Source organism: Tachypleus tridentatus, chromosome 8 (assembly GCF_004210375.1).
Source record: "Tachypleus tridentatus isolate NWPU-2018 chromosome 8, ASM421037v1, whole genome shotgun sequence".
In the NCBI taxonomy this organism is placed as follows: Eukaryota; Metazoa; Arthropoda; class Merostomata; order Xiphosura; family Limulidae; genus Tachypleus; species Tachypleus tridentatus.
This window is the reverse complement of record NC_134832.1, coordinates 36,783,816-36,806,707: the sequence shown is the minus strand read 5'-3', so window position 1 is coordinate 36,806,707 and position 22,892 is coordinate 36,783,816. Positions and strand designations below refer to the sequence as shown.

General features: G+C 34.0%; 1 protein-coding gene across 10 annotated transcripts; it reads left to right on the top strand.

Annotated features, from left to right (window-relative positions):
• Window positions 1-1,509: 1,509 nt before the first annotated feature.
• LOC143222184 (uncharacterized) lies at window positions 1,510-9,750 on the top strand. 10 transcript variants are annotated; one of them, XM_076448272.1, is made up of 5 exons: window positions 1,515-1,667; window positions 2,975-3,137; window positions 3,318-3,480; window positions 3,659-4,802; window positions 8,192-9,750. In XM_076448272.1, exon 5 carries the CDS (start codon window positions 8,210-8,212, stop codon window positions 8,882-8,884), a length of 675 nt encoding a protein of 224 aa, XP_076304387.1. In that variant the 5' UTR covers window positions 1,515-1,667; window positions 2,975-3,137; window positions 3,318-3,480; window positions 3,659-4,802; window positions 8,192-8,209; the 3' UTR covers window positions 8,885-9,750. The 10 variants fall into 10 exon arrangements, with proteins under 10 accessions (XP_076304388.1, XP_076304389.1, XP_076304387.1 ...); XM_076448270.1 differs by having other exon boundaries at window positions 8,166-9,750; XM_076448268.1 differs by having other exon boundaries at window positions 6,682-9,750.
• Window positions 9,751-22,892: the final 13,142 nt, after the last annotated feature.

Here is a 22,892-nt window from a genome sequence, read left to right as displayed (position 1 = left end):
CAAAGATTTTCAATAGGATTTAAGTCCGTAGAGTTTCCAGGCCTGTCCAGCACCTTTATTCACGTTGTAGTCATAAAATTCTTCACAAGTGTCGATGTGTGGCACTGAGCCAGATCTTGCTGAAAAATGCCAGATCCATCTGTAAATCTTTTTTTCAATTCTGGAACGACTCTTCTCTGCAAAACTTCAATGTACTGTGGTCCTCGCATCATACCTTCTACGATATGTAAGCCTCCGACGCCATAGTAGCTGAAAAAGCCCCAAAACATCATCTTCAAGGGATGTTTTACGAACTGATTGATGTGAGATTCTCGAAGTTTCTCACCTGGAGATCTGCGAACATGCAGACTTCTTTGACCCTGTACGAAGAAATGACTCTCGTCACTGAATAACACCTTCCTCCATTGTTGTTGTGTCCAGATTTTGTATTTCAGACCCCATTGATGCCGTTTTTTCTTCATTGAGTTGGAAAGAAGTTGTTTTTCGACTGGTCTTCTTGCTCTTCTAACCCAATTTCAAATGACGTAATATTCCTCCAAATCTCATCAAATATCCCAAAAATAGATCGACCGTACTGCAAAACACGGTAAAAAAAATGGCTGTTAAAGGAAATCAGCGGGTCCAGCGAGCCGACACCATCCGCGATGTTGAAAATATTGTAAAATGACCATTTGTTTCAATTAATTTGCACAAGGGTGTAGATCAAGCTTGTTCCTTTCACCAAGTTTTAAACCTCTTTTCATTCACATCGAGTGGAACTGCAGAGGACATTTCCTCCTCAGGAAAATAATTTCAAAGCCAAATAAAAGTTGTATTAACAGATAATTTCTAGGAACTGATGCTACTCAAATTAAGTAATAAATTAAAACAATAATAAAATTGAACAAATAATAAGGGACATAATATATTCTAATATTACCATTTACCAATAGATTTGCGTTTTTCATCTTTATATTATCCATTAACAAATATATCATGAAAAATGTCAATTTCAAAAGCAAAAGGTAACGATAACGCCGCTATATCTATATAAATATAATAGTACTGGTCAGGGCGCTCGACTTGTAATTTGAGGATCTCGAGTTCGAATCCCCGTCGCACAAAAATGCTCGTCGTTTCTGCCATGATGTCGTTACAAGGCTACGGTCATTTTCCCTAGTTCGGTGCTAAATTAGGGACGGTTAGCATAGATAGTCCTCGTGTAGCTTTGCGCAAAATTCAAAACAAACCATGTACCTACTTCGCAGGGTTTGGACGGATCTTCTTTAATATTTTTATGGAGGTTCATTTGGTCTATGCGGAGGTACAGAAATTTTTTAATTTTGCTGTTTTTATGTATTTTTATTGTTGTTTACTTGATTTTGTTTTACAATTACATATAAAGGAATCAACTTTTAATGCCATAATATAACTTTTCATTAATCATGAATTTGCGTAACTTCCGTCCAACTAATTTATAAATATGTGTGACAAGAGTAGCGCCTCCCTCTATTGTCCTTACTGAAGCGATAGAATTCAACAGCTATGCCTATTTCACTTTGGTGTGACTTTTTGTGACGTGGGTATACACGCATTCTGAGAAAAATGACACTATCGCGTTTTGTAGAAAGCATTAAGTTGTTTCAGTCAGGAGAAATTATTTCAGTCTCCACCCCGAACTCGTCCTGGTAAGATATCTGGCAAAGAGGAAAGAATTATTGTCTGTCATATTATTTTCTGTCCCATCTCCTGTTTATCTAGTATTATTATCTAAAGAGTAGATTTGTAGTGCGTACATTTATATTTCTATTTCATTAAGAAGTGGTTGATGACAGGAATATTAAGTGTTTCAAAGGTAGTAAAGACCAGAAAATTTCGTTTTAATGGCATACTTTTGTGATTTGAATTTCGCCTACAGCTGCACGAAGGTTATATACGCTAGCCGTCCCTAATTTATCAGTGTAAGACTATAGGAAAAGTAGCTAGTCATCACCACCCACTGCCAACTCTTGGACTACTCTTTTACAAACGAATAGTTGGATTGACCACCTAATTATAACGCTGAAAGGGCGAGCATGTTTGGTGTGACGGGGATTCGAATATGCGAACCTCGGATTATGAGTCGAGTGCTTTAACCGTCTGGCCATGCTGGGCCTACTTTTATGAATTAATGTGAGTTTTAAATTTTACTGAAACGTAGACCCAAACCTATAAACAAAATCAGACATTAACAGCAAACATTTAAAGCACAAAGTAATATAATATCCAAATAAATAAATATAAAATAAAGCATAAAACATCAATTTTCATATATGGATGTTTTGGACCTTGAATACTGTCCTGAAATATTGTGGTGCTTGTGAAAGTGCTGCATTTCCTCTTTCTTTCAACTTGGAAAGTTTTAACTGTTAAGCTTACTGAGATTTACAGAAGTAAATACTTTTGAGTATTTGCAGATTTTCTTGTACAAGAAATCCACCTTGTGTAGTACTGAAATTACTTCGTGTGCTAATTACACATGGTCTTGTGTTCCACTTTGATATTTTTTAGCTTTCACGAAGAAAGTGTTGGGAAATTTAATTCGAATCTTGAATTTAGAACGTATAGTGACGATGCCATGTTTAAGGTCTGAATTTTTTCCTCTCAGTCTAGTTACTTACAGAACTGGGCTATTTAATCAGGCCATCACTTGTACTTTCTCCTGAAAAGTTGAAAATACTTTGTAGAGATAGAGAATGATGTTTTAAGTTCAAAAGTCAGGTGATACATCGAGGATACAGTCTCTTTATTTGCGAAAGAAATAACCAAGAATCGTGTGGGTAGAGCCTGCTTTCTAAGAAGAATAGTATTATTGTTTCTTTTATATAGAGCTATATATTTTCAGTATGGAATAGAAATAAGAGATAAAAGTACAGAAATTTAATTTGAATCTTGAATTTAGAACGTATAGTGACGATGCCATGTTTAAGGTTTGAATTTTTTCCTCTCACTCTAGTTACTTACAGAACTGGGCTATTCAACCAGGCCATCACTTGTACTTTCTCCTGAAAAGTTGAAAATACTTTGTAGAAATAGAGAATGATGTTTTAAGTTCAAAAGTCAGATGATACATCGAGGATACAGTCTCTTTATTTGCGAAAGAAATAACCAAGAATCGTGTGGGTAAAGCCTGCTTTCTAAGAAGAATAGTATTATTGTTTCTTATATATAGAGCTATATATTTTCAGTATGGAATAGAAATAAGAGATAAAAGTACAGAAAGTTAATTTGAATCTTGAATTTAAAACGTATAGTGACGATGCCACGTTTAAGGTTTGAATTTTTTCCTCTCACTCTAGTTACTTACAGAACTGGGCTATTTAACCAGGCCATCACTTGTACTTTCTCCTGAAAAGTTGAAAATACTTTGTAGAAATAGAGAATGATGTTTTAAGTTCAAAAGTCAGATGATACATCGAGGATACAGTCTCTTTATTTGCGAAAGAAATAACCAAGAATCGTGTGGGTAGAGCCTGCTTTCTAAGAAGAATAGTATTATTGTTTCTTATATATAGCTATATATTTTCAGTATGGAATAGAAATAAGAGATAAAAGTACAGAAATTTAATTTGAATCTTGAATTTAGAACGTATAGTGACGATGCCATGTTTAAGGTTTGAATTTTTTCTTCTCACTCTAGTTACTTACAGAACTGGGCTATTTAACCAGGCCATCACTTGTACTTTCTCCTGAAAAGTTGAAAATACTTTGTAGAAATAGAGAATGATGTTTTAAGTTCAAAAGTCAGATGATACATCGAGGATACAGTCTCTTTATTTGCGAAAGAAATAACCAAGAATAGAAATAAGAGATAAAAGTACAGACTTCACATTTAAATTTATAGATTAAGACGTATTCTGCTACATTAAAGAGCTCTCTAGTTCAGGTGCTAGAAAATATAATTATTTATCATAGATCGTTTTATAGTGTCAAATAAAGAATGTTTCACTGTGTCTATCCACTTTGCTTCAAATTCGATTGAACTAAAAAAATAAAATTTATTCATAATACATTTTCTGTCAAAATCTGTTTTGCATATTGCATTGGGTCTAGTGTCATAGAAATTCAGACTTGAGTTGCACTTAATATTTTATATAAATCATCTTGCAATTGCGGTTACCACATGAAATAAGTGTATCCGAGAATATCGAAAGTTCAATAGTTTGAAGCGCACGAGAGCAAATTAATATACGTTAGTATAAAGCAATAAAAATAAACCTTCTCCTTTTGAGTTAATAAAAAAAATGCCATTCGTGTTAGGTATATTTGCACCATGAGTACTTTGTGGAAAAAATTTTGTATTGTTAACCTCTTAATCATCCGAGGTGTAATATTTTAGATGATCCTAAACAGTTGTTTTTTGTTGTTTTTTTCATTTTTCCCTGCCAAATTACATCAGTAATAGTTTTTCGTTGATTCGTTATAATTTGACTTTTCCAGTAGTCATTAAAATCCCAGACCTATTCTAAATAAGTTGCTGTACCCACTATAACTTGCTTAAACATACATTTACCCAATTTTTTAAATTTACATTAGTTAGTATCAGAGTCTTAGAGAGCGGCTAACGTAAAATGTACCGAAAATTAATTTTTCGGCAAAAATATGAAAAGATTGTGCCGGTGTGTTTCATAATTTTCTCGTAAAACTGTACAAGAACTACCTCTAACAGAACATGTGTGAACTAATTTCAAATATTTAGAGTTTGAAATATTTTTATCATAATTTATGTAATTCACGTACAAACGAAGTTTTGGCACAATCTGCTCGAAACAGCTAGTTATCAAGTATATTTTCTTCATTGAACGTGTAGACTTTTTTTTTTTTTACATAGTTTGGTATACATATTTTATGTTGAATAGTTAATAACAGTTTAATGATATTAATAACATAGCTCCTACTAGCACTGTTTTTAAGCATTTGCACTTGTACTGGATGCAGTGTTGGTGTTACTAACAATACAAGTAAATATTAATAGTTATTACAGTTTGCATCAGAAAACTCGCTATTATTTGATTGTTTAACATACATAAAGTATATTTTTATGCTTGGTTACTAATTTTATGCACAAGCATGAAGTTCAAAGATTGAGTAACTTTTCATTTTGTCCCAAATGTAGCTTTTAATTTAGAAAGTCAAAATATTGGTAGATAATGTGACTTGATTAATTATTGGTCATGCAATACAGACTGTAAGTGAAATAAAGTCATGTATCATATTAAATTACAAAGTGCTTGACAATAATTGTATGTATAATGAGTCTTAGTATTAATTAATAGTTGATACATAATTAAGGTAAGCAAACACACTATCCACAATTAATTGCACAAATGAATTCTTAGTTCAGATTCCATAGTTATCCAAATCACACTATCATAGGGTTTTATCATTTCTTCAAATGATTACAAATACAAATGACTGATAAAATCCAGGAAAGTTCATTGAAATTTAATACCTAAACTGTACCATAACCTTCGATATTTCTATTAATTGGTTCCCAATTTTGCACATGTATATATGTAAGTAATAGTACTGCATGTACTTTCTTGAAGGTGGTAACTGCTTTTAATTCTTTTACCTCTGTAATAGGCTTAACATGTTTATCTCCTAGGTTAGCAGTGGTTTTGAGTACATTATAGTACTATGCAACTCCTAATTATATCTGTGAGGTATGATTTGAATTTTGGAATTAAAACCATAGATATTATTTGTCTATGCAGTATTAAAGCATATTACCTTTTAGTTGTGCCTACCAGTCACATGGTTGTTCAAATTATTCCACTAAAACAAGGCTTGGCATTATTAACTTCTGGTTTATTGAAACAGGTATATGATTTAAGTGGAGTCATTTCTGGGTCAAGTGTCCTTCAACTTACTTCATTTTTATGTTTTTATTTTATAAAATGGAAAATAACACAATATCATTATCAAAATTCACCAAAAGTAAGATTTGATCAGTCTTTTATCACTTAAAATAATTTTCTTTTTGCTTCACGTTATTCCAGAATTACTGTGCTGTTGAAAAGTTATATTTTTTGAAACAGAGAGAAAAATGTAGACCAAGTGGTTATATATATTTGTTTATAGTTATAAATTTGTTAAAAACTGTTAGCATAACTTTCAAAATGGAATAACTTGTTACTGTTATTACTGTTTACTCTCTGAACTCTGAAATCCAAAAATAGTAAGTTGAAAGAATAATATTTGCATGTGAACTTAAACACAAAAAGTTCTTTTATCAGGATCGGTAGATTTTTTAGTGTATGAAAACTTACAAAAAGTATTAAAGGAAAATATACACTCCCACTGTGTTGTTGTTACAATTGTAGCGTGACACCCCAAACATAAATTTTAACATTGATTTGTTCTCTTTAAAATGTAGGTGGAATTTTATGTTAAAAAATAATATTATTTTTTTTCTTTTCCAATAAAAATTTCACAAGAATATATCAATTCATAAGAGGCAGGTAAAGTCATCAAATACATCACAGTTTAGCTACTTGAAATGTCAACAGAGGAGTTTTACTACATTTACAAATTATTTTTTTCTCTAATACAATTTCACTTAAGTTGTTTAAAGAATAATTTATGTATCTGAGTTATTTTTATGTTTGATCCTTTTTTTAACCTAAGTTTGTTGACTTGTGTCTTCTTCCTTTGTTGTAGATATACTTGAGAGCTGTTTTGAATGCTTGGACAAACATTGACCAAAGAAAAGGCTTTTACTAATGATGCACTAATAAAAATTTATGTATCAGGTCATCCCTTAAGTAATGTCCAAAAATTTAATACAGAAAGTGGAGCATTATTTCTGTCTTTGTAGAAGGCTTTAATAACAAAAATATATAGTAGGACGTGTAAAATAATGTTCAGACAAATAAAAGAAACTAACCCAACTCCACTTTTGTAGATCATAATGATCTACAAAATAAATACTTATGAAGATGGTTGTGTCTAAGGAGCACATTAGGCATATAATGCTTTATGGGTTTTAAAAAGGCAGTAGGCAGCAGAAACTACACGAAACATTCAAGGTGTTTATGGCACAGAGTCTCTCAATGAAAGAAATTGTTGAAGGTGGTTTCAGAAGTTCAGATCAGGTGACTACAACTTGAGTGATGTGCCACATTCAGGTCATCCTGTTGAGTTTAATGATGACTTACTACTGGCTGCACTTGATGAAGATTGTGCTGTAACAGTTGAATAATTAGCACAGAAGCTTAATTTAACCCATTCAAACAGTTCACCGTCATCTGCAACAGCTTGGAAAGGTGTCTACACTTGGAAAATGGGTCTTCCATGATTTGACAGAAGCCAACCTTAGAGCAAAAGTGGACATTTGCACTTCCCAGCACTCTAGTTATGTAACTGACCTTTATTGGACAGGTTATTGACTGGAAATGAAAAAATGGATATTTTATAAAAATGTTAAGCACTGCAGACAAAGGCTCAGTGCAGGTACGTTGGCTATAGCACACCCCAAAATGGACCCTCCACCCTAGGAAAGTCTTGTTAAGCATTTGGTGGGATATTGTTGGTGTGATCCATTTTGAGTTGCTGCCACTCAATGTAACGATTACATCAGACTTCTGTTATCAACAGTTAGAGTGCTTGAATGTTACACTGAAAGAAAAGAGGCCTGCTTTGATCAATTGTAAATGTATTGTGTTACGCCAGGATAATGCACGGCCCAACACAGCAAAGATTGAAGAGCTAGGCTGGGAAAAAAACTTCCACATCCTCCTTATTCTCCAGACCTTGCCCCAGCTGGTTGTCATATATTCTGAAGTTTGCAGAACTGTCTTGATGGAAAAGAGCTTGGAACACATGAAGATGTCAAAACTACCTTCTCTACATTCTTTTCCTCCAAACACCAAGAATTTTGTAGAAGTGGCATTCAGAAGCATGTGAATCATTGGCAGGAAGTAATTAATAATAATGGAACATACATTATTGATTAAATAACATTAAAAGCATTTGAAATCCTTTCTGTTTTTCTGACCCTAAAATTGTACATTGTTTAAGGGATGACATTTAATTTGCATGTGAACAGAAAGCCTGTTTCAGACAACATTCACTTTGATTATTTTCCACCACTGAAATTTGATTACTAATGTAAGTATTTATTGTTAATTTCTGTTGAATTTCAGAATAAATCTACTTTTATTCCTGCTAGTCTGATAAAGCAAGAAGCATGTTCCACTTTCAATACTCTCAAAATATTAGACATTTCAGAAGAATGGGGTGTGGAAGAATGTTAAAAATGATTGGTGTTTTCCAGATTATTGCTGGGATCATTGTAAGTATAATTGCCTATCAAGAAACTTTCCATTCATATGATAACCCTCCTGTTGAAGATGATGCGGAACTAGAAAAAATAATTGGACCAGTGATTGTTTTTCTAGGTCTTCTAGCAACATTATCAGGAATGTGGCTGTTTGTGTCAGCAAAACAAACACTCTTATTGGAAAGTCAGCATCGACAACTACAAAACCAACTGTCAATTACAAATCCACAGCATTCTCAAGTTTCTGTCAGTAGACCTCCTCAGACATACTTTCAACCACAAATAAGCCAACCTTTACATGGAACTGATACCACTTATCCTCCCAGTGAACAACCAAACCAACAATCTTTCATTGGAAGTGGAACTACATACCCTACCAAGGAACCTTCCAGTTTACATTTCTTTGGAACTGTAAATACTTCCACTTCTGCTCAGTGTTTTCCACACCAGGTACCACCACCTTGTTCAATTTCAGGATATTCTCCAGCTTCTAATGGAAGGAACAAGCAGCAGTTTTGTAGTCAAAGACAATTCACATTTACTCCTTCTAGTTCTGGCTCAGCACCAATATATGCTGTTTGAAAATTGTTATTTTTGAAAAATGTTTTTGAAGTTATATTTACTTAGCCTTAAACATTATTGAACACTGACTTCAATTCATATTTATATAGCTTGGAAAAAACATTTAATGTACATTCATGTTTTGAATGTTGACTTCTACAGTTTAGTTTGTTTTGATATTCAAAGAGGTGCAAAGGTTGTTAATTTGTAAAAGTAACTCCAACATAAATTTCTAAAGTATGAACCCGAATGAAAATGTTTTTTGTTTTTTTTCAGGTTTGCATTGTGTGACATACTAACAGGAGTGTTAAACTTCTGTTGAGCCTTACGTTATGAAGCTCTGTGATAATTATTATTACATATGATTGTTAGAGCTAAGTGTTAATTCTGAAAAAAAAAATCTTAATTGTAACTCTTTCTCTGTTATTTCGTATTTATGTAAGTTTATATGCAGCATCAGTCTGCTAAATGTAGATGCAGTAAGATTGTGCCATCCTGAAAATAAAGTTAAGATTCTGTAGAAAAACTGAAAGTAATTTATGTAGCTCTGCTAAATTAGAATCTCTGCATGAAAAATTTCATCAGATGTTTCTTTACATACTCTTATTAACCTCACTTGTTTGAAGACCCACAGTTATGTAGTGTTTTTATATATATTTATATATACTTAACAGAAAACCAGTAAGCAATACATCATCTTAAATAGATTTAGCTGTGGTTTAAATACCATTATTAAATCAGTTTGTTTAGCATTAAGACATACTCTATAACTTTTTCTGTGGTTTAACTACTACTGTGATAGTAGCTTGTATTTTATTGAAATAGAGGATGTATTCCAGCTGTAAATAAAATGTCATCTTTAGATGTCTTTCTTATGTTTTACAAAAGTTTCAATATTTGTTCCAGACTTTGGCTTGCATACTGTTATTAGACTAGCTATGTTAAAAACAGTATTATATCCTAGTTGCTTAAATATCATTGTTAATTTATTTACATGAAGTTAAAATATGTAATCTGTTCCCAGTATTTTCTAAACACTAATGCTAAGTTAGGTATATCAAACTGAACATATTAACTGTTCCCAACTTTGGATTAAATCTTTTCATTAGGTCAACTGTATTAAATTAAAATGCATTATATATTTCCAAGCTTCCCTTAAAACCAGTTTGTAGATTGGTTATGTCGAAAATTTCATGCTTCAAATAGCCTTTCATCCAACTGCTAAATTGGTTATATTAAGCTAAAACACATAATCTTTTTCCAAGTTTAGTTTCTGTATATGACTAAAATACATCTGTTGTTTAATAATTTTACTGTAAATTTTATTTATATTGGCTATTTTAATTAAAACATCTTTTCGAAGTCAAATGTAATATCATTTTGATTTCAAATTTTTCCTTAAGTAATGTAGTAGGTCATACAAAAATGCATACACATTAACTGTAGTTGAATACCAATTTTAGATGTGTTTTGGTTAAAATGCATTATCTAATCATAACGAGGATTAAAGTAATATAAATAGATGAACTTGTTGATTTATATAAAATTTAAGGACAGTAAAGGCCTTCCCATCCAGCAAATGTTAATGTAAAAACTAAAAAGAAACACAATGCCAGCCTCTACTTCTCAAATATTTATCAAGCCATCTACTGAATTCCTTTAAATTGACTGCATTCACCACATCAGAAGGAAAACCATTTCAAAGGTCAAATATCTCTGTTAGAAAAATAAAAGTCTTAGCTTAGGATCCTTAGATTTCTACCTTGTGTAAATTTATATTTGTCTCCATAGTCCTACCATTTTTAACCATCATTTCTGAGATATTAACTTGTCCTTGTTTGCCATCCAAGTTATCATTCTAGTTGCCCTTCTGTGCATTCCTTCCAGCAATTCAGTGTCTTTTTTAAGGAACAATTCCGAGACCGAATACAGTACTCAAAATGTAACCTTAACCATTGACCTTTAGAGTGAAATATATCCTTTTTAAGCTTGTAAATTGTATTTTATATTTCTGTTGGTAGGTAAAACCTAAAATCCTATTTGCAATCCTAATAACAATGGTACACTGCTTAGATAATTTAAGAGACCAAACAACTACAACACCAAGATCTTCTACTTCCATAACATTGTTGATGTTATTCACATTAAAATTGTAATTCAAATTCAAATTACCTTACATCTATTACAATTAAAAATGATCTGCGATTGTTAGGTATACACGACTGTTCATTTTAAGTTTAATGTAAGAGTATTATTTAGTTTATATTGTGTGAGTTTTAAAGTAAGCTTAATTAAGCTATAGTTATGGTAAGTTTGCTTCCATAACTTTACGAATCATTTGTTGCATAGGTCAGTTAATGTGAATTGGTATCACATTACTTGATCATTTTGAATGGTTTTTGTTGCTTTAAGTGAGTATTTTACATCATAATGTCTCATAGTTTGTAGAATGTTTTAGGCCTTAGTTATACAATACATATATATAAACAACCAAGCTACTGCAAGTAAGTTTTGTTAGTGAAAGTAAGACAAAATTAACGATGAATAACTTATCTTGCCATTTGGGTTCTTAAATAAGTGAACGATTTTGTGTGGATTCTTACAGCAAGAGAGGATTACTTAAAGCTCTGGATACAATTGTGATGATTAGCTGTGTACTGAACATTTGTATATACATTTCACTTGCTTTGAATTTATTATTTTAAAGCAAGTGGATTATGTGCTATCAGTTTATTATTGAAATTTATTGTCAACAACTCGCAGATGCCTACTGTAAAGAATCCTACCCATTCATACATTTTTAAAAAGGTGTAAGCCATGTATTTACCCAACCCACCTACAAATTTGCAAGTAATTTATCCCAAAATAGCAAAGATAATTGTTCCTGAAGAAAGAAACATCTAGAATCAATTTGTGATTACGAGAAACTCACTTGAAGTAAAAATTTATTCTCAAGACGGCTGGTACGGGTATTAGAATTTTAATTAAAATAAAGTACAGAACAACGTTTCGACCTTCTTAGGTCATTTACAGGCCAGTTTCAAAATGTCTTTGTTAACCTGAAGATGATTTAAGAAGGTCAAAACGTTGTTCTATACTTTATTTTAAATAAAGTTCTATTACCCATACCAGTCTTCTTGAGAACACCTCTACACCCTTGTGCAAATTAATTGAAACAAGATGGAAAATTACAATTTTTTTCAATTTTTTGCATTTTATTTCTGAGAATCCAAAAATTACTCACAAATTAATACATGATATGACCGCCTTTATTTTTCATAAGATCATTAATCTGCTTTGGCATCGGGTCCACGAGTTGACTGCAATCTTTACTAACTTTTGAATCGCGGTACCACACCTCAGTTAGCTTATATTTCGTAGCACAGTCTTTTCCCCGAAGTCTTTCTTTATAAATTGCCCAAAGATTTTCAATAGGATTTAAGTCCGTAGAGTTTCCAGTCCAGTCCAGCACCTTTATTCACGTTGTAGTTATAAAATTCTTCACAAGTGTCGATGTGTGGCACTGAGCCAGATCTTGCTGAAAAATGCCATATCCATCTGTAAATCTTTTTTTCAATTCTGGAATGACTCTTCTCTGCAAAACTTCAATGTACTGTGGTCCTCGCATCATACCTTCTACGATATGTAAGCCTCCGACGCCATAGTAGCTGAAAAAGCCCCAAAACATCATCTTCAAGGGATGTTTTACGAACTGATTGATGTGAGATTCTCGAAGTTTCTCACCTGGAGATCTGCGAACATGCAGACTTCTTTGACCCTGTACGAAAAAATGACTCTCGTCACTGAATAACATCTTCCTCCATTGTTGTTGTGTCCAGATTTTGTATTTCAGACCCCATTGATGCCGTTTTTTCTTCATTGAGTTGGTAAGAAGTTGTTTTTCGACTGGTCTTTTTGCTCTTCTAACCCAATTTCAAATGACGTAATATTCCTCCAAATCTCATCATATATCCCAAAAATAGATCGACCGTACTGCAAAACACGGTAAAAAAATGGCTGTTAAAGGAAATCAGCGGGTCCAGCGAGCCGACACCATCCGCGATGTTGAATAGATCGACCGTACTGCAAAACACGGTAAAAAAATGGCTGTTAAAGGAAATCAGCGGGTCCAGCGAGCCGACACCATCCGCGATGTTGAAAATATTGTAAAATGACCATTTGTTTCAATTAATTTGCACAAGGGTGTAGATCAAGCTTGTTCCTTTCACCAAGTTTTAAACCTCTTTTCATTCACATCGAGTGCAACTGCAGAGGACATTTCCTCCTCAGGAAAATAATTTCAAAGCCAAATAAAAGTTGTATTAACAGATAATTTCTAGGAACTGATGCTACTCAAATTAAGTAACAAATTAAAACAATAATAAAATTCTACAAATAATAAGGGACATAATATATTCTAATACCCAACCCACCTACAAATGTTAATCCTTTTGTAAAGCAGCAGCATCCCTCTCACACCCACCAACATCTATAACCATCAGGACATTGTAAACTATTGACCAAAATCCAGTTTGACTGAACTCCATTTATAATAACTTTCTGATTTCTTCCATCCAGCTATTTTTCTATCCTTGAGCCTACTTATCCCTCACATATGTAGTGGTTGTTTTATTTTTCAAACAATCATTTTATATGGATGTCGTCAGTGCTTTCTGAAAGTTCAGATAAAACTCCTTCCTCTCATTTATACAAGCAATAACCTCTGATATTTAAGATATTTATGAATTGAAAAAGTAATAGCAGTGAAGGTACAATTCTCAAATTTATAATGTTTTTCTTTAATTTCATCCCTTTTTCCTGTGTCAGCATCCTTTTCTGCAAGAAATATGTTTATATATTCAAAACTTAATGTATAAACTTTTTCCATATTTAATCAGTATCTTTGATTAATTTAGTTACCTCGCTTACAACAGTTACATCTAGTTGGATCCCTTCAAAATTTGTAATCAAAATTTCATTTTTGACATTCATATGTGATGATCACTTGCGCCCAGATGTTCTGTAATCTACTCACCTTCAACCATTTCTTTATTAGAAGTAAATAAGTAAATCTAAAATAGCATTGTTCATAGTAGGTTTACTGACAAGTTGTATAAAAAAACATTCTGAACAGTTTTTAAAAATCTACCTTCCTTATTTTTTTTACAGAGTAATCATTATTAATGTAATAAAAAGAAAGTTAGTCCATTTAGTCCTTTCACATCCATATATATATATACTCTTCAAAAAAAGAAACGCAAAAGGCAAAATATGAGACAAATTGTTAACAAGTTTATTCTGGGTAGTTCTGCATGACATGTGTGAAACTTTACACATTCACTGCTAAACATCCAAAGTCTGCAAAGGTGAAGTCCACACTCACTAGGTGAAGTTTAACGTCAATAACGAGTATGCCCCCCGTGAGCATCAATAACTGCTTGGCATCTCCTGCCCATGGAAGCAATGAGATGACGAATCACATCCTGTGGAATGGCTGTCCCCTCAGCCTGCAAAGCTGCTGCAAGCTGAGGTAGAGTCTGCGGTTGATGTTGTCACCGTCGCAGACGTCGATCCAACTCGTCCCAAAGATGTTTGATGGGGTTTAAATCTGGTGATCTGGAGGGCCAGGGAAGAACGTTGATGTTGTGGTGTCTCAAGAAGACAGTGGTGAGTCAGGCTGTGTGAGGACGGGCGTTGTCATGATGAAAAACGTTGTTGACGTTTACCATGATGGGGCCTAAGAATCTCGAAGACGGTTGCGTACGGTCTGATCGGAAATCCTACGCAGCCATGGTATGGTTGAGGCAGTAGATGTCGCAGTGGTGGTCCTATCCCGAAGGTGACGTAACCGTATGTTGCGATCTTGTGCGGGCGTGGTCACACGAGGTCGGCCAGATCGTGGACGGTCACGAGTTGATCGATGTTGTTGGTGACGATTCCATAGCCTTGTGATGGTGCTTGGGTGGACATTCACAGCTCTGGCAACATCTGATCGAGATTCGCCTGCTTTCAAGCGACCAATGGAATTGTTGCGTTGTGCTTCAGTCAGTCTTGGCGTAACTGTATTGCGTGTCGGTGGCTTAACACTGAGCTATGGAAACCGAGAACCCGTCACTTTTATAGGGATTTTGCACATGTGCACTTGCAGATCTCTCAAATAAATTTACTGGACTCGCATGCGTTTCGGCGAAAAATCCGATGTTTTCCTCCGTTTTCAAAGTGCACAACTTTTATTGTCATTTTGGTCTGACAATCAGTGCCTTAACACGTGTAACATCACATACTCTGAGCTTGTAACTTTATTACATATATTTCTCTTTAAAATAACAAATATATCCCTTTTGCGTTTCTTGTTTTGAAGAGTATATATACAACAGTTTAAAAATACAAAGAAATAACAACGCATAACATCAAGTTTACAACTTTTTTTCAGATAAGTAATTCTGTCAGAGAGCAAGGTTTGATCTGATGTTCAAAAAACTCAAACTTTTAACAATAATATTTAAGTTTTAATTTTCAGTCTTATGATACAGCCACTCATTCTCTCATAGTCTGTCTAATTATGCAAGCTTCTTGTTCATCCACTGCACAGAAGACCAATTTAAGGTTTTATGTCCTTCTTAGTAACATATTGTTTTTAACTGGTAATAATTTACTAGTGTAGTTTGTTTACATTATTTAAAGCATGGATGTATTTTTTCTTTTGTAAGGAAACTGAAGCTTAAATTTTAAACCATTTTTTTTTCATTACAGTAATTGAGTATTCACCAAACAGATTTAGGAGGTTGTGAATACTTGCAACTATTTCCTCTTTCATTTTCTATGGCCATAGTTTTTCTCTAACATGATGGTGAAAGTCTCTTCCATGATGCCTTGCTGTAAGTGCACCACTTCATATTTTTCATTATCAATTTTTAAAGACCATCCAAGATATTTATGAAGAGAAAAAGTCACCAAAACAATCTTTTCTACAGTTTTAATATCACTTTATACTGGAATACTGCTGTTTAAGCTACCCTAGTAGTACAAATTATAAGAAAAAAAATAGGTCTGTAAATTGAGTTGTGAGGCTACTATTGGGCCCAGCTTGTAATTTCTACCTAGCACATTTCAAAATATAGGAAATATGCCTTTGGCAGTAATGAAATTATTTCATGTGTTATTTATAAACAACCAAAGTAAGTGTATCACTTAGGTATTTTTTGAAAATTCTCAAAGATATATTTTGGTTCTGTGGCAGCATTTTCATTTTTAACTTTCCTGTGGCGCAACCAGTGGTAAGGGTAGCACCTGTATTTTGAGAGGGATAACATTGTAAAATTTCATGACCTAAAGTGATTCTGACTTTTTCTTGAATGGATTTAGGAGTATGTATTCTATGAACTTCTGTAATAGAAATATCATTTTTTTGGCCTTGAATTTTTATAAAAAGGTGACCTTGGGATAGCCTTCAGGGTCAGTCAGATGGTTCTGTTGGACAAGGGTGAACTGAATACCATTGTTGGACATTCTTAGCTGCAGTTGTGGACATTGTGTCTGGTGCTGCTGTTTCGCTATAGTGTTCACAAAACCCTGGAATGTTTACAGCATCCTTGTTTGGCATTATAGTGCATCCCTTCATAGGACTTCATGGTGGGTGAAGTCACTGAATCTTTCTGCTTTCATTATAAGTCCCAAAAACTAAAATAATTAAAAAACAGCTAATTGTTAAATGGCTACATGTTGAAGACTGAACAGTATTCTCCACCCTGTTCTGCACCTTTACCTTATTTTCCCACTCTCAATTCTCTGCCAAAAACTTAAGGGCAAATGTCTCCTTTTGTAATTTCCTACCCTCTCAAATATTTCCAGTGTCAGTAGTTTGGTCGATTTAAGGCATCTCATCATGGTTCTGTAGCATGTGGTCATTGTGGTAGCAAATACTAAGAATAATGCCTACAAGTGCAAAGTGGGCACTGTTAATTGTAGTGGTTCCCACCCTTCTTACTATCAATCTTACCCTAAATGGATGGAGGAGAAAGAAGAACAGTAATTAAAAATGGTTAAAAACTTATCTGGAGGCTCGAAAGTAGTTGTCTCCAGCTTCATCACAGACATACACTGCTGCACTTTCTTCCACTATTGGAATGACAGGTTGTGTAATGGACAAGAACATAAAGATATGGTACTGCTGGTTGACTGGCACATGCAGGGATGTTGAGAGGCAGGTAGAGCCTAGGGATAATTGTGCCACTGGGCCCCTTTTTGAAGCATTCTTAAATTCATGGGCATATGAATAATTTTTCTGGGGAGCAGAAACCAAATGTGTTTAGAATTTACATTTTTTAAATAAAAAGGTATGTTTTGAGGTGAAGCAATTTCTTGCAGTACTGTGATTTTTCCTGAAGTATATTATGAAATTTAGAATACATTGCTCTTTATTCCATATTTGCCATGCCCCCTAATTGAACCTGGGACTGTATCTCCCCCTGTCAGATCTGAGTGCATGCCCACCTTGTCTGTGCCATGCAGTACATCCTTGGAGGTCACAGTCATCTGTTTTCTTCGGTTATACCATCAGTGTTTGATCACTACCTGTTTATTAGAGAGGTTTATGATCAATTAGGCTTTGATTCTCTCAGTAAAGAGTTGCTATCCCATTTTAATCCTGGGAGAATTTAATGGCCACAATCTACTCTATGGTGGTGCTGATATTGGTGAGAGATGTCGTTCCATCAAATCTATGCTCCTGGATCAGAAATTTTCTCTCAAATATTTGCTTTTATACTAATTTTCTTGCACAGAACCAATCTCTTATTGCAACTGATTTGTTTGTTCCCATTCATTTTTCTTGGAGGGCTTACAGTAACCCACAGAGCAATGATGAGTTTCATATCGTTTTGAAGGATATTAGCCGTGATCAATGCAACTAGACCTGAGTGCTACAATAGATGTTGGACTAGGCTGACTGGCTCTCTTTCAGCTCTCTCTTAGAACTCATCCATGCTGTATGAGTAACTACTGTATAGTAACAGTAACTGAGTGAATTGTTCAAGCAGTTCTTCATTCTATACCTAAAATCTCAACCCATTTCCCATGGTATCCTAGTTCATGTTCTCTAGCCTGCCAACAGACCCAAAATGCTCAGAAATAGGCCTGGAATGCCTTTTGTAGGTATCCCACTCTTTTGAACCTCATTGCTTTGCAGTGGATCTGTGCCCATTTTCAGCAGGTTAGACTTTAGAACCAAACGGAATCTTGGATTCAGTTTACAGTTAGAATATCTTCTACCACTAGTTCCAAGGCCCTCTGGGACATGATTCAGAAGGTCAGTGAGCAGTATTCTTCCCATCCCCTTTCCAGTTACCAAGAAGTTACTGATGCACAGAGCATTACTGATACTTTCAGTGAGAACTTTTCTTGTTTTTCCAACACTTCTGTCTCTTTTCCAGCTTTCTTGGTCATCAAGTCAAATTCAGAGTGAGTGCTTCTTCCCTTTTGGGCCAAACATCTCTACAACAATAATTGCCCCTTTACACAAGTAGATCTCAAGCTTGTCTTCATCAGTCATACCTAATAATGTTCTCTATGAGATGCTGTGTCATCTTTCTCTTGTCTCTCTTGCTATTCTTCTGGTTGTTTTTAACCAGATTTGGCAGGAGGATGTTCTTCTTGATTTTTGACATCAGGTTGCTGTCCTTTCTATCGCTAAGTCTGGGAAGGATCCCATGATTGTTTCTACTTATTACCCAGTTGCTTCAACTAACTGTCTTTGTAAGATCTTAGAGAGGATGATTAATGCTCAATGCTCACTTTGTTTGGTTGTTTGAATCACACAACCTCCTCTTGCCAAACCAATGTTGGTTACATCGACAGCACTTCACCATGAACAACCTGACTGGACTTGAAACCGTGATAATGGAAGTCTGCCTCAAGAGAGAGCATCTTGTTTCCATGTTCTTTTACCTTGAGAAGGCTTAAAACACTACGTGGAGGTACCACATTTTGTGGGACCTCTATTCATATGGGTTGTGTGGCCATTTAGCCATTTTTATTCAGAACGTTTTACTGAACAGGCAATTTTGAGTCCATAAAGATTTGACTCTTTCTAGTTCTTTTACACAGGACCTTGGAGTCTCTCAGGGCTGTGTCTTAATTGTCACACATTTCACCATTAAGATTAATGTTGCACAACTCTCTCCTACTGTTGTAAATGGGCTCTATATCAGTGACTTCAACATCTCACATTGATTATTGACAGGATACTTATTGAGTGGGAGCTTCAGACTGCTCTCAGTTGCAACTTGAAGTGGACCACAGCAAACAGTGTTACCTTTACTTTTTTCCTAAATCATTTGCATGCATTTTGCCACAAATGGGATCTATATCCCAATCCCATATTTTACAGCTGTGTCAACTCTGAGTGATGGCACCATTTTAAACACACATTTTCTAAGGGCTTATCCCCAACACTGGACAGTGTCATTAACAATGGTGACACTGTTGAACTCTAATGATCAATTTTTATGAGCCATTGGCCTTTTTAATTCTATTTAAATCTTTAATCAGAATTATTTGACATTGTTTAGTTTTAACTTAATTCATTTTTACATTTTCACTCTTTATTTGGCACAGATAGCCTACTTGCTTTGTGTCAATAAGTGCCAACCAACCATGTCACTAATAATTTCTCTGAGAATACTACACTCTCACCATCTCCTTGATAATGTTTTTGAAAACTTTAGGACAAATCTTGACATGGCTATGAATTTTATTTTCCAAGAATGAGCATTTCTGCTGCCACTGTCCCTGTAATGACTGAAAAAAACAAACAAAAATATTTTATTTATAATACTTTAAAGTCCTATTACTTTTAACCCATGTTGTATACCAAATTGACTCACAAGTGTGGTGGTGTATTGTTGTGTTAAACGTAACCTTCTAAATGTGTAAGTATTTTAACTAAAATACCTGTTTAACTTGCATAGTTGACAATAACTTTTTTTTAGGAATAATTCATGGTGGGCTTTATACATGTATTTCATATTTTAATGTTAGTATGAAACATATTTTCATTTTAATTTAAATTAAGTTGATGCAAACTTGCATAACTTAAATACAATATAGCTTATGGTGATCTTACCCTCTACCAATTTAACATCTGTATAGCTTACTTTTATGTTCACTTAAACATGGCACATAATATGAGTAATTTAGTTTGGTGCTAATTTCTATAACTTTAATATCAAAACAACTTATAAAACTTATGTTTGTGCTGATTATTACTAATATATGTTTATAATACTTCCATAACTTGTTTACTTTATTTCTCTTTCAAAAGTTTATTTCATGGTTAATTTAAGTTTTTATGATAGTACCTACAACTTTCCTGAATGCTTTGCTATGCATCCGTTTTATCTGTTATAATTTACATAGTTGCAAATGGGTAGAGTGATAGTTTTTTTTTGTAAACTGGTTTGTTTTTCTTTGTCTTTTTTTATCATTGGGAATTAGTTCAGTGACTAGTCCAGAACCAATTGAGGCTGTTCTGGTTTAACTGCTGTTAGATAGTTTTTTGACAATGCTTGTGGTGTGGTGATGATGAAGAATTTGTATCATTATGGATTTTGGCTTTAGTTATATCAATATGCTTCATTTACAGCATTTGGAACTGCTCCATTATGGATATCCTGGTAACATTTATAGCAAATCTGCATCTTTGTTACCCCTTACAGTACATTTATAGTTTAAGTGATCTGACTTGCAAACTGTTATCATTCTTTTGATTTAAATTGATTGATAAATAAAGTTAAAAGCTGAAGGAAAAATCAGTCCATTTCAAGGTAAGCGTAATGTTTAGTTAGTTGTTTTTTTTACTAAGAAACATATATTTCTCTTGGCAATAATTACACTATATAGTTATGGAAAGAAGCTGTTACATCTTTGAACATAAGTATTACATTCCTTCCACTCATAACTTGGCTTGTTGTACATCAGTTCTTTGTTGTTATTGTTTCACTTCAACTGAATTTCCATGTATCATAGACGAAGTGTCTCCAGAAACTTTTGTGTCATCTTAGATCTCTGTATGGATGTTACAGGTGAATAAACTGTTTTAATTGCTGGAATGTTAATTGCCTTGTGGAACAGTTGCAATGACAATGCAGTAGGAGATGTGCCTGACATACACAACTCTTATCACAGCAGTTTCAGGTGGTGGAGCTGATAGTATGTGATTTACATATGATGATGAAACAAAATCTCTTATAGTACCTGAACTGTCACTACTCTAGATATTGTGATATATTCAGACTAACTGAATGTATGTTAGAGCTGTCGTGTAGGTCTACTAAATAGAGATCAAAATGTTAGACAAAAAATTAGACTGGACACAAGTGTGAAACAAAATGAATAATATTTATTAAGTGTGAAATGTAAATCCAGTGCACATACTTGTGGTTTACTTGCAGGTTACAACAGATTAATGCTTCTTCTGGATGTTCTTGGGTTACCAAATTGTCTTCAATGATTTTCTAGACTAGACTGAATAATCCAAGGTTTTTAGTATTTAGAAGTATTTTGAGATCTTGAGATACATTTTTACTTCAAGTAGGTTTCTCTTCATTACATAAAACTTCCTTATTTTTATTGCTCCAATTATAGTTTCACACTTCAAATGTTATATACTTCCCTTTTACAGATATTCAAGATATTTGAAACTCAGTGGTGGTGTCTGAAATTATCATGCATGTTTCCATCTCATACACTTCACAACTTCTATGTTACAACAGTGTGATACAGAAATTAACTTCCCTTCTGTTCAGATTTGCTCTCAACATCAGAGAAAACTCTTCTTGGTTTATTAGGTGGAGGTCTAGCAAAATCAACTTTAGTTTTATTTTGCAGTATTTATTTTATGACTATGAGTGTGTCAAGAAACTTGACAGAAGTTATTTAGCATAAAGACCATTTTTTCCACTTTGATTTTTTGTTTTAACATTACTGTTATTACAAACTTTTGTTCTATAATGCATTCTAAGTTTGAAGTAATTATACACCCATATGTATTGTTGCCATAATGTTTTTTTGTTTTTACGTAGAAATCTTCAAATGTGGATGTTTAAATATTAAAATAAAACATTGGCAAATTCAGTCTAGAGCATTCAAGTTGCAATGGAAAAGAACAGTCCATTAAAATGTTCTGGATAAAAGTGGGTAAACGGCCACAAAATCCATACGAATGGAGGTCTCGCAAAATGCCATACCTCCATGTAGTGTCTTAAGCCTTGTTAAAGTCAAAGAAAATGGAAACAAGATGTTTTCACTTGAGAAAGGATTCCCTGATAGATGTTTAAAGTTGAAGCAGGTGGTCCACAGTAAAGTGGTGTCTTCAGACCCACATTGAGTGGACAAGGTTATTTGATTCCCAAAAATTAAACATGATGAGAGTTAACCACCCTCTCCAAGACTTATAGAAACAGCTCAAAGTAATTGGATAATATTTAGAAGGAATCATTGGATCCTTCTCAGGCTTAGAGAAAGGACGACAATAGCCCAGCACCAGGCATACAGAAAAACATTCTACTGCTAGATACAGTTAAAAACAACCATAGGAATAGCAGCAAGAAAGGAAGGAGAGAGATGGCACACATCTCACTGTAAATATCATCAGCTCTAACTTATGTACTGCCAGACTAATTAATGAAGAGCAAGCCTGAGTTCTACCAGTGTAAAGAGGTAATTATAGTCATAGAGATGATTGGATTGAAAGAAAAGAAACTGTTCTGCCCAAGACATGATGGCCGAAACAGAAGTGGAAATATCTATGAGAGTTTCAGCAGTGCTCTAAGCATCAGTAACTTCCAGGCCATTGGAGAACGAGATTGAAAGGGAATCAGAAGTATACTACCCAATGACCTGCCGAATCTTGTCCCATATAATTTTGGAACTGGTGGTAGTAGGGATGCAAGTTGTGAATTTAATCCAAGATTCCTTCTGGCTTTGGTCTTTCACCTGCTGAGCAAGGACATGGGCCCACTGAAAAGCAATG

Bases quoted from the DNA above. Each gene is read 5' to 3' on its own strand.
- LOC143222184 (XM_076448271.1), top strand. From the start codon at position 8,210: ATGTTCCACTTTCAATACTCTCAAAATATTAGACATTTCAGAAGAATG.